Here is a 12226-nt window from a genome sequence, read left to right on the forward strand (position 1 = left end):
TGTTGATATTGCTCAAATGATCAACATAATTGTTATGGAGGAATAATGCAGCTTACAATGTGGACCCTTTTCATGGTTGCTGGGGGACTGGGCGTCGACACATTGTACAGTTGCAAAGTGGTCAGTTTGTATCTTGTTTAGTACTGATATCAATACACATTTGCAAAAGTACGTTTTTTTAGATGACTTTGTTGTGGATAATTTAGTTTAAAGGCATTTCTCAGTTGAAGGAATAGGCAAAAGTTGATCGTCACACGTACTAGAAAGGTTACATTGTATGAAAAAAAACAAATGAGATAAAAATGTTTACTGGCTCTATATGCGGCCGATAATGAATGTCATCGCAATGAGTTGTTGTGTGGATATAGTATGGATTCAGGTATACCAAACCACTTTATCAAGATGAAGCAACACGTAAGGTCGGAAGCAGAGTCATCTGCGAGCATTGGCTGTTGTATGCTGAACCATGCTTGCGATTCCAAAGAATCCGCTCCCCTCCACTAGATCACTTAAGTATACTGGTGGATGCTTCTGAGAGTGTTTGAGGATCATGTTGGATATGTTTACCACTGAGGTTTTTGAAAGATATGGCCAGCAGTAGTTTTAATTATAAATTTAACAGGAAAGAGTTTTAGAAAGCGACTGAAATAATAGTTTAAATTTTAACAAAACTTTTTGACCAGAGGCCTGGTTAGATTGCAATTTGTGGGTAGATCTGCTTGCACCTTTTTTTTTTACGTTTTCACCTTTTTCGAGTAAGCAAAACCATTGGGGTATTCTTTTTGATCACATGTTTTTTCAAGCGCTGTTATGGCGTTACGCTATGCATGTGCCTGCATATGGTGTTAATACAGTTTTCAAGCGCTATGTTCTGGCCCGTGCGCAAAGCGGGTCCCAGGTCGTAAGGGGAAAGCTGCTCGGACGCTAGTTCCAAAAAATAGAGGGTCAAGCAACAAGTAACGCACAAGACAAAAACGAACAAGAAAATTTTTGATTTTCAATATCATGTGAGTGAAGTCACAATGTGAGGGGAACGCACAATCACAGACTTCTAGGAGTCATTTAGACCGTTCAGATAGACTATCTCATTCAAGGGTTTAGCATGAAATCAGATCATTATGGAAAGCTGTACAGTAGTTCTAAATAGTCATCTGATACCATTATGAAAAACGAATGTTGGTAGTGCCAAAAAAAGATTTCCTAAAAAGCAAGAAGAACCATACCTTTCAGTGAGGGATTTAATGTCCTTTCAGTATTATCACTTCAGGTCTATGGAATTAAATTGTTAGCTGCACACATTTAATGGAGTTATAAGGTAGATAGAGGCGATATTATAGAATTCTGCAGACATTTGACATCTTCCATCCTTTTTCAGTGTAGGATACTAAGCTAATGGACCCGCCACACTTAAAATCCATGAACATATGTAAAAACAGAGCAGGGAAGGGTCAAAATTTGTGTAGTGGATTTACACACTCGTCGGTTCATTTTGCGTATCTGGAATCAGGCATTCAGGCAAGCAAGTCAGGATGTACATGAGCCAGGCAGGACAATCAAGGATAGCCCGGAATATTCTCGCAAGGATGGCTGTGGCGGCCCGGCCCCTAGTCACTGGTAGTGCCTTTAAAGGGTTCTTGATAAGTGTAGCCTAACTGTCAGATGGACTGGTCAATATCAAATCCGCTTTTCTGGTGGACACAGGAGGAACCAAAGAGGAAGCCTGAGTCCAATGGGACAGAGTTTGCGAAGTTGCGGAGACTAGTGCTCCCTCTAGCAGGCAATGTTTGACAGGGAGAAAAAAAGCTAGGTGCTGTCCCCTGATTTTTTTTTGAATCGATAGAGTCAAGACTACAGGTGACAACATAGATCTACTAGGCTGGACAGGCCACTTTTTTTGTGGGCAGTCTTGTATAATTAGAAACATGACCCATACTTAGGGCCACTTTTATGCTGAGGCGCAAATTTTTTTTTGAAATCCAGAACATGTGAAATGTTGGGTATATGCGAACCCAAACCACTAAGAGATGGAGAGCACACTGGCTTTATCTTCGATAAGGAGAAGAAAACCGCAACCATTTTGATGGAGAACATGTGGAGGCACTGCTTAACAATCGATTTTTGTTTTGACGCTTGTGTTCATGTTCTAGGCAGACAAAACATGGGCAGGGGGGCAAGGGCCTTGTTTTGACGACTCACACAGGCCAGCAGGACATATTTCCAAGTATGTTGGAAATTCAAGGAGATAAAACAAACAACAAAAAAAAGAGAAAAGTCCACTCAACCACGTATGAGTAAGATATCAGTATTTATTGTGCCAAAACCACCCCAAACATTTCCTGGAAACCTACCGTACGGCATTGAGTTAGGTTAGTCCCACTATATGCAGAGGTGCTACTGACAAAACTGTCTTGCTATAGGCTGTTGATTACAGTAATCTTCCTAATATTGTATTCAATGGATAGACGAGTGACATGTCTAGAAAAATTGCAGACACTGACTAGCAGGAGAGAGATAGAAGAGAGGAATTATGATATCTGGGACAGAACAGTGATGATATACTCAGAATATCAGTATTTATTTTCAATTCTGGAAACCTACTGTACGGCATTGATTTTAGGTATGTCACTATATGCAGGTTTACTGACAAACTGTCTGTGCTATAGGCTTTTTGATTTAGTGTATCTTTCCTAATATTTGTAAATGGATAGACATTACATTCTGAAAATTGCAGAGATTTATATATCTGGAGAACAGTGTACTGAATATGTAATTTTGTATTCTTCTAGCTTGCATTTGGTACTGCCATCTTGAATATCCAGATCCCACTGATGCTGGGAGATTTGGTAAATGTTGTTGCCCGATTCACCAGAGAGCATACCGGGAACTACCTGAATGAAGTTAAAGGGCCTGCAGTGAAGTTATTAGGACTTTATGGCTTGCAGGTAAACAGTTACAGTTTTACAGTTTGGTTGTTTGCTCAGTACCCACAAATAAGCAGATGGACGTGTAAGCCATCATAGACAAATATTAAATAATCCAACTTATTCTAGGCTCTTTGTATGTAACATAATAGTATTTAACATTCTTAAATCAGTATAAACTTCAGTATAAAAACCTGGAGTTGCTATCTTGGGAATAAAGCTATAAGTTTACAATTTTGCGAGGTTTTCTGTACGGGGCCCAAATCACATTGTTACACAATGATGTGTAACGTCACAGTACAGCCTATGTCATTGATAAATCGTTATGAAAGCCTCGGTCAACATCTGATATCAGAGGTTCAACTCTTTAAGGGGATTATAAAGGTGATTGGGTGTTTTATATTCAAATGTAAAGACCCTTTTTCATTTCTACCTTATTCCCAGGGGATCCTGACCTGTGGGTACATCACTTTGCTCTCCAGGGTTGGGGAGCGAGTAGCTGCAGACTTGAGGAAGTCTCTCTTCATAGCTTTACTCAGGTATAAATAGCATACAAATACAGCTAGTGTGCTACCAGATATTATTAGGCATTCAATTATAATATACATATTATTATATTATATATATATATATATATCTATAATATATATATATTTTATAATATATGGCTATATATATTATACTATAGTTATATATCATTTTTTTTAAAAATCAAAATGTTTTAATGAATAGTTTTAGAATTAAGAAATCAGGTTAAATTTAAATTTGTAAAACGTTTAATCAGGCTTTAATTCCACATACTCTCAGTCTCAGCTCTATATTCTATATATAAACTTATTTTAGTTTTTTGTTTTTCATCTTTAAGGCAAGATGTGGCTTTCTTTGACGCTAACAAGACCGGCCAGTTGGTAAACCGCCTGACCACTGACATTCAGGAGTTCAAATCCTCTTTCAAGCTTGTCATCTCTCAGGTACACAGAGAAATACAACTTGCATTGCTTCTTATACTCAGATATAATAAGGACCAAAGCCCTATTATATCCTTATTTGTCCCATTAAATTGTACGACAAACTGAATCATATCGCATTAAAATGGAGTTTAGCTTCAATTTAATAACAAAAAATATATAATTTAGTGGAGTTAAGACCACAAAACTTGATTAGCTTCAGACTAGAACTAGCCCCTGCACCCCATGGCCCCTTATAGTAGTTACATTCTAGGGATTAGACCCAAATAGTAAATGCAGTAATTGTGTTCTGCCTCTCACCCAGGGTTTACGGAGTATCACCCAGACAGCTGGCTGCCTTGTCTCCATCTACCTGATCTCTCCAAAACTGACAGGCCTCATCTTGGTGGTCTTGCCCACTCTGGTTGCTGCTGGGGCACTGATTGGTTCAGTCCTGCGCGGGCTGTCACGAAAGGCTCAGGAGCAGGTAACATGGGTCCTGAGTAGTTGATATATAACCACTTTCTAATACTTTCATTACATTACTGTGTTGCTTTTTCTGCCAGTTGTTTATTGTTTGACTTTGCATGTTTGACTGTTAGTGTGTGGTTGTATTTTATCAACTTTAGCCTTGTCTGTGATAAAAAATGTGAGCATTGTCTATGTCTGTTCAACGGCCTGCAGGTCGCTAAAGCCACTAGTGTTGCTGATGAAGCCCTTGGTAATGTTCGTACAGTGAGAGCTTTCGCAATGGAGGACAGAGAGGCACAGTGAGTAAGACATCCACACTGGGGCTGAATCCATAGCTCCAGGGCTAACATCCATCTCGCATAGCTTTTGTGGTTTTGTCTTAAAAAAGAAGCACACATCTACTCTTTTTTTTATTTCTAGTTTGTACTCTCTTGAAGTTGAAAAGTCCAGCAACATAAATGAAGCTTTAGGGGTCGGTATTGCCATTTTCCAGGGGCTGTCAAACCTTGCACTAAACTGTGAGTAACCTGTTTTTGAACATGTTTGTTTAATGATTTTTAACATCTGGTCTGGGCCGTCTGGTTCCCACCTGAACTGCTGGATGGCCTGCTCTGAATTACAGCAGATTGCCAAAACTCATTACACCAGTACTTTTTCTGACACGCAAGAAAAAAACATAACACTGTATTGCTCACAATACTGGATTTCTGTAACAGGGGATCCTATTATGAAGTCAGTATGTATTCATAGAATAAATATTTATTCACAAAAAATATATTTAAAAAGAAGTATAACTCAGAAGTTTAGTAGTACTGTAGGTTCCAGTTTCTCATACTGTTGTGCCAATTTGAGACTGGTCCCATGTCCATAAGCAAAAGAACGTTGACCCAGGTTGGTGAAGCTAGGTAATATACCTCTATATACATCACACAACAGAAATTTATTTTTTTCCTGTTGTCAAGTATTCCCCAAAAAAACCTTTAAAATAGCATATAACATTGCATTGGTAAAATGGTGTTCAGTAAGATCAATAAGCTGCTCCCTGCACCAAGAAAAAGGAAATATCAATCACATCGTAGGATGTTGTGTGATGACTTACGTAGATCAGCATCTTGAAGGGAGACAGGTCTGTAATGGGGACCCCTGGTGTTAACCTTCAGCTATTCGATAGTTGTTCCTTTTGTAAGCAGTATTGTTGCTCCATTCTCATACTTAAAAAAAATAAATAAATAAAAAAAATTAAAATTAAAATTGAACTATAACAGCTGCAATTCTGTCCCGTCTCTTTCTCTTCAGGCATTGTCATGGGCACTATCTTTGCAGGAGGATACTTAGTAGCTGGTGAGCAGCTGTCAGCCGGAGATCTGATGTCATTCCTTGTGGCCTCACAGACTGTGCAGAGGTCAGGTGGCTTCTTTAGCTTCTATTAACTGTGTTTTAAAATCTGAACTTCAGTTTTTAGTCTGAGGGGTCTATTTTAAGTATCTAAAGTATTTAAGTATCATATATTTGCATAAATTGCAGACTAGTGTTTTGATTATATTTACATTTTCAGACTTTTGGCCATTCAGTGTATGGACATGCATATTTCAAGGAAATGTATATTTTCTATTTCCATGGTAACCTAGTACCAGTATGTAATACCAGTACTCAGATGATGTACAATCAAAAATCCAAACCATAACAAATACCCTTATCCCTCTGCAGGTCCATGGCCAATGTTTCCATCCTGTTTGGACAGGTGAGTTATAGGTGCAGAAATTTTGGTAAAATGTATTTTGCTTGCTAGTTCTTAACTAATATACAATTACCCATTTTTTAAAGCTCAGTTCTGTTAATAAAACATCAATACAATAATGTAATATTCAACTATATACAGGGAGGCTGTGTGGTCCAGTGGTTAAAGAAACAGGCTGTAACCAGCAGGTCCCCGGTTCAAATCCCAGCTCAGCCGCTGACTCATTGTGTGGCCCTGAGCAAGTCACTTAACCTCCTTGTGCTCCATCTTTTGGTTGAGACGTTATTGTAAGTGACTCTGCAGCTGATGCATAGTTCACACACCATAGTCTCTTATCTTGTAAAGTGCTTTGTGATGGTGGTCTGCTATGAAAGGCGCTATATAAAAATAAAGATTATTATTATTATATAGTTTTCTGTTGGTCGCTTATATAATGTAGGCTTATTCTGAAATTTCCACTTTGACAGTTGATTAAAACAATAAAAACTAAAAACATTTTTGTTAGACACATATTTAAAACTACAAACCCAAAATATGTTTTCCAAAATTTTGATGTTTGGGTTTTATACAAAACAGTATGACTGAAGTTTAAATATATATATATATATATATATATATATATATATATATATATATATATATATATATATATATATATATATATATATATAATGTACTTCTACAGTGTCTTAGCTGTATTTTATATGTATTTGCAGGAAGCAATTTAAACAGCAGTCAGCTTCCAAGATGCAGTACACATTTTAGTATTGTACTAAACAAGGCAAACATAATAGTACTATACTGCTACAAAAACTTTTCTCAGAGATTCTTTGTATGGTAACATTATTCTTTGTACTCTATTAATTTAGCAATAAAAAGAAGACTGGAGCAGGATTGGGACTGGGTAAAAATCAGAATTATGTAATATCAGGCTTCAGCCTTCATCAGTGTGTGTCACTGTAACATGCATTTTCTTCATTTCAGTTACACATTTCTAATTGAAATCACCCCCATCATTCTACTATGCAGATTGTGAGAGGCATGAGTGCTGGTGCCAGGGTATTCGAGTACATGACCCTGGAATCTACCATTCCACTGAAAGGGGGAGGCACGATCCCCTACCACTCGCTGATTGGCCATGTCCAGTTCAAAGACATCTCCTTCAGGTACAATATGAACCAGCTCTTTATTAAGACCATTTTGTACCAATGATAGTTGTAACAGTGGGATTCCACAGTATAACAGTAGTTATGTTGATTTATATTGTTTTTGTTTTTTTTATGAACAGAATTACATAAGTGAATTGACTACAGTAGGCAAACCAGCCATTAAAAAAAAAACATAAGAACATAAAAAAATGTATAAACTAGTGGAGGCCATTCGGCTCATCAGTGCATGTCCAGTTCCTATTAGATGATTGATCTCAAAACTATGTCAAGTTGAGTCTTAAAAGGATTAGTAACATGGCTTGTTAACCCATTCCATACACTCGCCACTGAAAAATGTGTCTCCTACCCTCTGTCCTCAGGGCCTGGTTTCTTTGCTGAATTTAAAGTATTGGATAGGGTTAACTGTGCCAACTCCTTTTAAAGATGTATTTATTTTTAATATAAAGATTATCTCTCTCAGAAGCATCTAACATACTCCCATGAACAGGCTGACTTTGTGCAGTATTTATGTCTGCTAGTTATGACTGTTTTTTTGAGTTGTGCACCAGTCTACTCAGCAAGGTTGAGACCACCAAGACTACCTGTAATGGAATAGTCAAGTATTTGTGAAATGCAGATGTAACCAATTATATTTATGTATTTATTTATTTATTTAGTTATCCAACAAGGCCTGGTCATGACGTTCTGAAAAAGTTCAACCTGGACCTTCCTCCTTGTAAGACTGTGGCCATTGTGGGACATTCTGGAGGAGGTAATGGGCCTTCAGGCCAAGTTACAATTCATGAACTTCTGGCAAAGCTAATGAAATTAAGAATAGAAATGGCTATAAACTGGAGTGTAAGGACTCATCTGTTAGTTCTGCATTTACAGGTACATTTAGTTGTTGCACCAGGTTTTAGATATTAGATATCAGCTGTATTTTGCAGGACCTGTGTTATTCTGTGCAGTGTGGTGTTTACTCAGTTTCTGTAGTCACTATATTTACAGTTCTATGTCCTGTAGGCAAATGTTGTCAAAATACACAAGTTTAGGAATGGTTCATGTACAGTATATATGATATCAGTTTATTCCAGGTTATAGTTTGGATTTTTATTTTTTTTACTAATCTTTTTTTGTTTTTTTCAGTTGGCTGTGAGTGACAGTGGTAAATACATCCCCCATTGTCCCCTCTCTCTTCAGGTAAATCCACAGTAGCAGCTCTGCTCGAGCGGTTTTATGACCCATGCTGTGGTGTTGTCACTCTGGACGGACATGACATTCGGACACTGGACCCATCCTGGCTCAGAAGGAATGTCATTGGATTCATTAACCAGGTATTTCCTATCAAACATGTGCTTGTTCTTCTGGTGTTTTTTTAATTTTAACACTAGCATGGTTACAACCAAAAACACTGCTCCTCTGACCGAAAGAACCACTCTTCTTTTCAGTCCTGGCCCTCAAAACAGCACACACAATTGGACTATGTCAAATTAGGCAAAAAAAAAAAAAAATATATATATATATATATATATATATATATATATATATATATATATATATATATATATATATATATTTTTTTTTTTTTTTTTTTAAACTACTAACAAACATTTATCTATTCTGTAGACCTGGAGATATTAGTTTCTAAATTAATTCAATATGTTCTTGCTTGAGGAACTTATTTTAGCAAATGCTGTATTACTTACAAAATGAGATGGACTGGTTTATTGCACAATTTCTGTATATTATTGTAATTTTTTTTCATTGCGTGAGTTGGTTCCAACATTGTGTTACTTTGTTAATTAGTCCGTGTACCAAATCAAACAACTGTTTACTGCCACAGTTTGTTTCTGTAATTGAAAAATCATTTAAGTAGGTTTGTGTAGGGCATGTATAGAACTAGTTTTCATCCTCGTAGTTAGAAAAATCACAGGCATACAGACCACTCAAGTTTACAGACTACAGGTTGCAACATTTTATCCTCATATTGAAAAATGCTAAAATCCTTTTTTAAAAACTGATTTTCAGGAGCCAGTCCTGTTTGGTACCTCCATAATGGAAAATATCAGATTTGGTAACCCTGATGTCACAGACGATAAAGTATATGCTGCAGCCAAGCAGGCGAATGCCCACAGCTTTATATGCAGTTTCCCTGATGGGTACAAAACTGTTGTAGGTAAGTAGAGTCAAATCAACCAAAAGTAAATGTAGATAGTGTGTGTGAACTATATCCACTTCAATTTAATTCACAGTACTCTTGTTTGTTTGTTTTAACTTTCCTCACCTCCTTTCAAAGGTCCATTTCCCTTGTTGTGTTTAGTACAGTTTCATTGTAGAACAATGGTAAAAGGCTTGCAAGTGTAAATAATTTTCATAACAGTAAAAATAAATAAATGTAAACCAAAACCAAATGATCTAGTCGTAACAACTGTAAAAGGCAATATAGGAGCAGTTTTGAAGTTGCGCATTTACCAGATTATTATCCCCCTGGGGACATTCCATAAAAACATGTTTGTTGAGCGCTATCCTTATATACGCAAGTTTGATGATAACTGTGGGCTTGACTGTAGTCTGGTACTGATTACTTATCCAGTGTACCAAATGCTTTTTGTGATGGTATGTACAGTCACATGATTTTGAGCACATACATTGTTATTGTGTGGTTATTAATGTTATTGTTTGTATTGCTCTGTTGCCCAGGTGAGCGTGGTGTGACATTATCCGGGGGACAGAAGCAGCGGATTGCAATCGCCCGCGCACTCATTAAGAATCCCAGTATCCTCATCCTGGATGAAGCCACCAGTGCACTGGATTCCGAGTCTGAGCAGGTGGTCCAGGAGGCTCTTGATCGGGCCACCACTGGCCGGACAGTCCTGATCATCGCCCACCGGCTTAGCACCATTCAGGGGGCAGACATCATCTGTGTCCTGAGCAATGGCATGGTCAAAGAGGTAGGGTACAGGGGCATGATAAACTATGCTGCAAGGTCTAAGCAGCACATCAACCTTTCACTTCATTATTGCAACTTGTGGCATGACACAACTTATTGGTTATGCTGTAGGACAGTATTGCTGGATAGTTTAATATTTTGGCCAAAGTCAGTCAGTACACAGATGTAAGCCAGGAAATCAAAATGAAGTTGATTTTTAAAATCTGACCATTTTACTGTCTGTAATTAATAACAACATCACTGCTCCTTGCATAGTTTCTTTTCTGAGATTTGAATGAGGTTGAAGTATTAACATTCCAAGGACTTAGCCTTGTCAGATCTCAGAAGCTGAAGAATAACTTGGTATAGACATGACATATCACAGTTATGAAACAGACAGAGAGATACAGGGGGACAGGTTAGTGGTTACACTGGTGTAGCAGCTGTACCTAAAGAAAATACATGTTTGAAAGCTCAGTTTAAGCCACAGGGGCACTTTAGGTTTCTGAGTTTTAAAAAGTCACCAGGTGAGATGTGCTTTACCAGAGCTCCAGCATAGTGTTTTTATAGGGTTCACTGTGTTCCAGGAGGTACAATTCTTCGGGTGAGATATTAAACAGCGGTCCAAGTTGACTTGAAAGAGTCATCCCTTGAAATAAGACATGCATTTTTTCTTCATTATTATTGCCTTATTCATTATTATTATTATTCATTCTTTCATATTGCCATTTAATAATAATAAATTAATAAACATTTTAACTTAGTACTGTCTACTCACAAAAGGTTTAGACTTGTATTTTCTGTCCTTTTTTTCTAGTCTGGCACACACATTGAACTGCTGAAGAAAGGGGGTCTGTATGCAGAACTGATTCGCCGACAGAGGACAGAGGGACAACAATGAATTTCATGTAACAAAACATAACCGTTTCCCGATACACAAAGTCACTACTGTATTTCGCATCTGGTGCACCATACATTATACCGTCTCCAGTGCTACAGCTTGTGGCATGTCATATCTTATTGGTTCTGTGACCTGCACTATACCCTGCAACAAGCTGTAGGGTTATAGGACAATAGTTGAATATTTTGGCCCAAGTTAGTCAGTAGACAGATGTATGCAATGCCACAAAATGATACAGATTTTAAGTAATTGTACTACCTATAATTAGTAACAGCATCACTGCTCCATGGATCCTTGTGCAGTTTCACTTCTACATCATGTTTGCTTCTTTGAAAACAAAACAAAAATGTCTAGAATTATATAAATACTTGCAAGCATAGGCAACTAACACTAGTCAAATTAATTAAAATTGGGATACAAAATAACTTTCCCACCAGTATAGCACATAGGTTGGACATGAGAAGCAGAAATCTGCTGCTGCATCAATGTTCTTATGATCTGAAGTTTTGATAAGATGTTATCATTTGTAATCCATTTCATGTAAAAAGGTTTTAAAATAAGTCTTTTAGCAGACCAGTAAACTCATTTATGCAAATTGTTATTTGTTTTTCAGTCCTAGGAAAGTCTTTCTAGCAGCCAAGTTAAATCTAACAATACACAATTAATACATTCATTATATTGTCTGCTGTTGGCTTTAAAATGGGGAAAGTGTCAAAATGATGTGTTGTACACAGTGGAGCCCCATTAAGTGGTTTACATTTAGACTTATGTAACAATCATGTGAAGCAGTTGTATCTACTGCATATGTCTCCTACAGTCCATTGGAGTTTAACGTGAGACACTTGAGTTTGTTATATTACACGTTGTATGTATTAAAATAACTTGAAATAAAAAATAAAAAAACACAAAAGATTACATTTAACATGAGTTATCTTTTACAAATTAGAAATTTACGCTTGTCCAGTACCCAGTCCCAGGTTTCACTGCTTCCCTTGTCCAGGTGCAGTATTGAAATGAAAGGTGCCAGGAATGTGAGCAATCAGGCTCCTAATAAGTCTAACCTGAATATGTAGATTTACTAAAGACCTATCCACACTACATTTTAACTCAAAATTGTTTTTTGAGGATCACACATTTTAGGTGGTGGTAATAAGAAATCATAGGAGTTAAT

At 37.2% G+C, this 12226-nt stretch overlaps 1 protein-coding gene across 1 annotated transcript; it reads left to right on the forward strand.

Moving 5' to 3' along the window:
* The first annotated feature begins 369 nt into the window (after positions 1-369).
* abcb8 (ATP-binding cassette, sub-family B (MDR/TAP), member 8) lies at positions 370-11965 on the forward strand. Its single transcript, XM_041246687.1, has 15 exons — positions 370-414; positions 2787-2942; positions 3366-3460; positions 3787-3892; positions 4194-4355; positions 4553-4638; positions 4760-4857; positions 5636-5741; positions 6047-6080; positions 7107-7243; positions 7903-7997; positions 8426-8559; positions 9254-9401; positions 9926-10176; positions 10972-11965. The coding sequence occupies exons 1-15, from the start codon at positions 370-372 to the stop codon at positions 11053-11055; spliced, it is 1737 nt and encodes a 578-aa protein (XP_041102621.1). The 3' UTR covers positions 11056-11965.
* The last annotated feature ends 261 nt before the right edge of the window (positions 11966-12226 follow it).

The sequence above is a fragment of the Polyodon spathula genome, chromosome 4, assembly GCF_017654505.1.
Source record: "Polyodon spathula isolate WHYD16114869_AA chromosome 4, ASM1765450v1, whole genome shotgun sequence".
NCBI lineage: Eukaryota > Metazoa > Chordata > Actinopteri > Acipenseriformes > Polyodontidae > Polyodon > Polyodon spathula.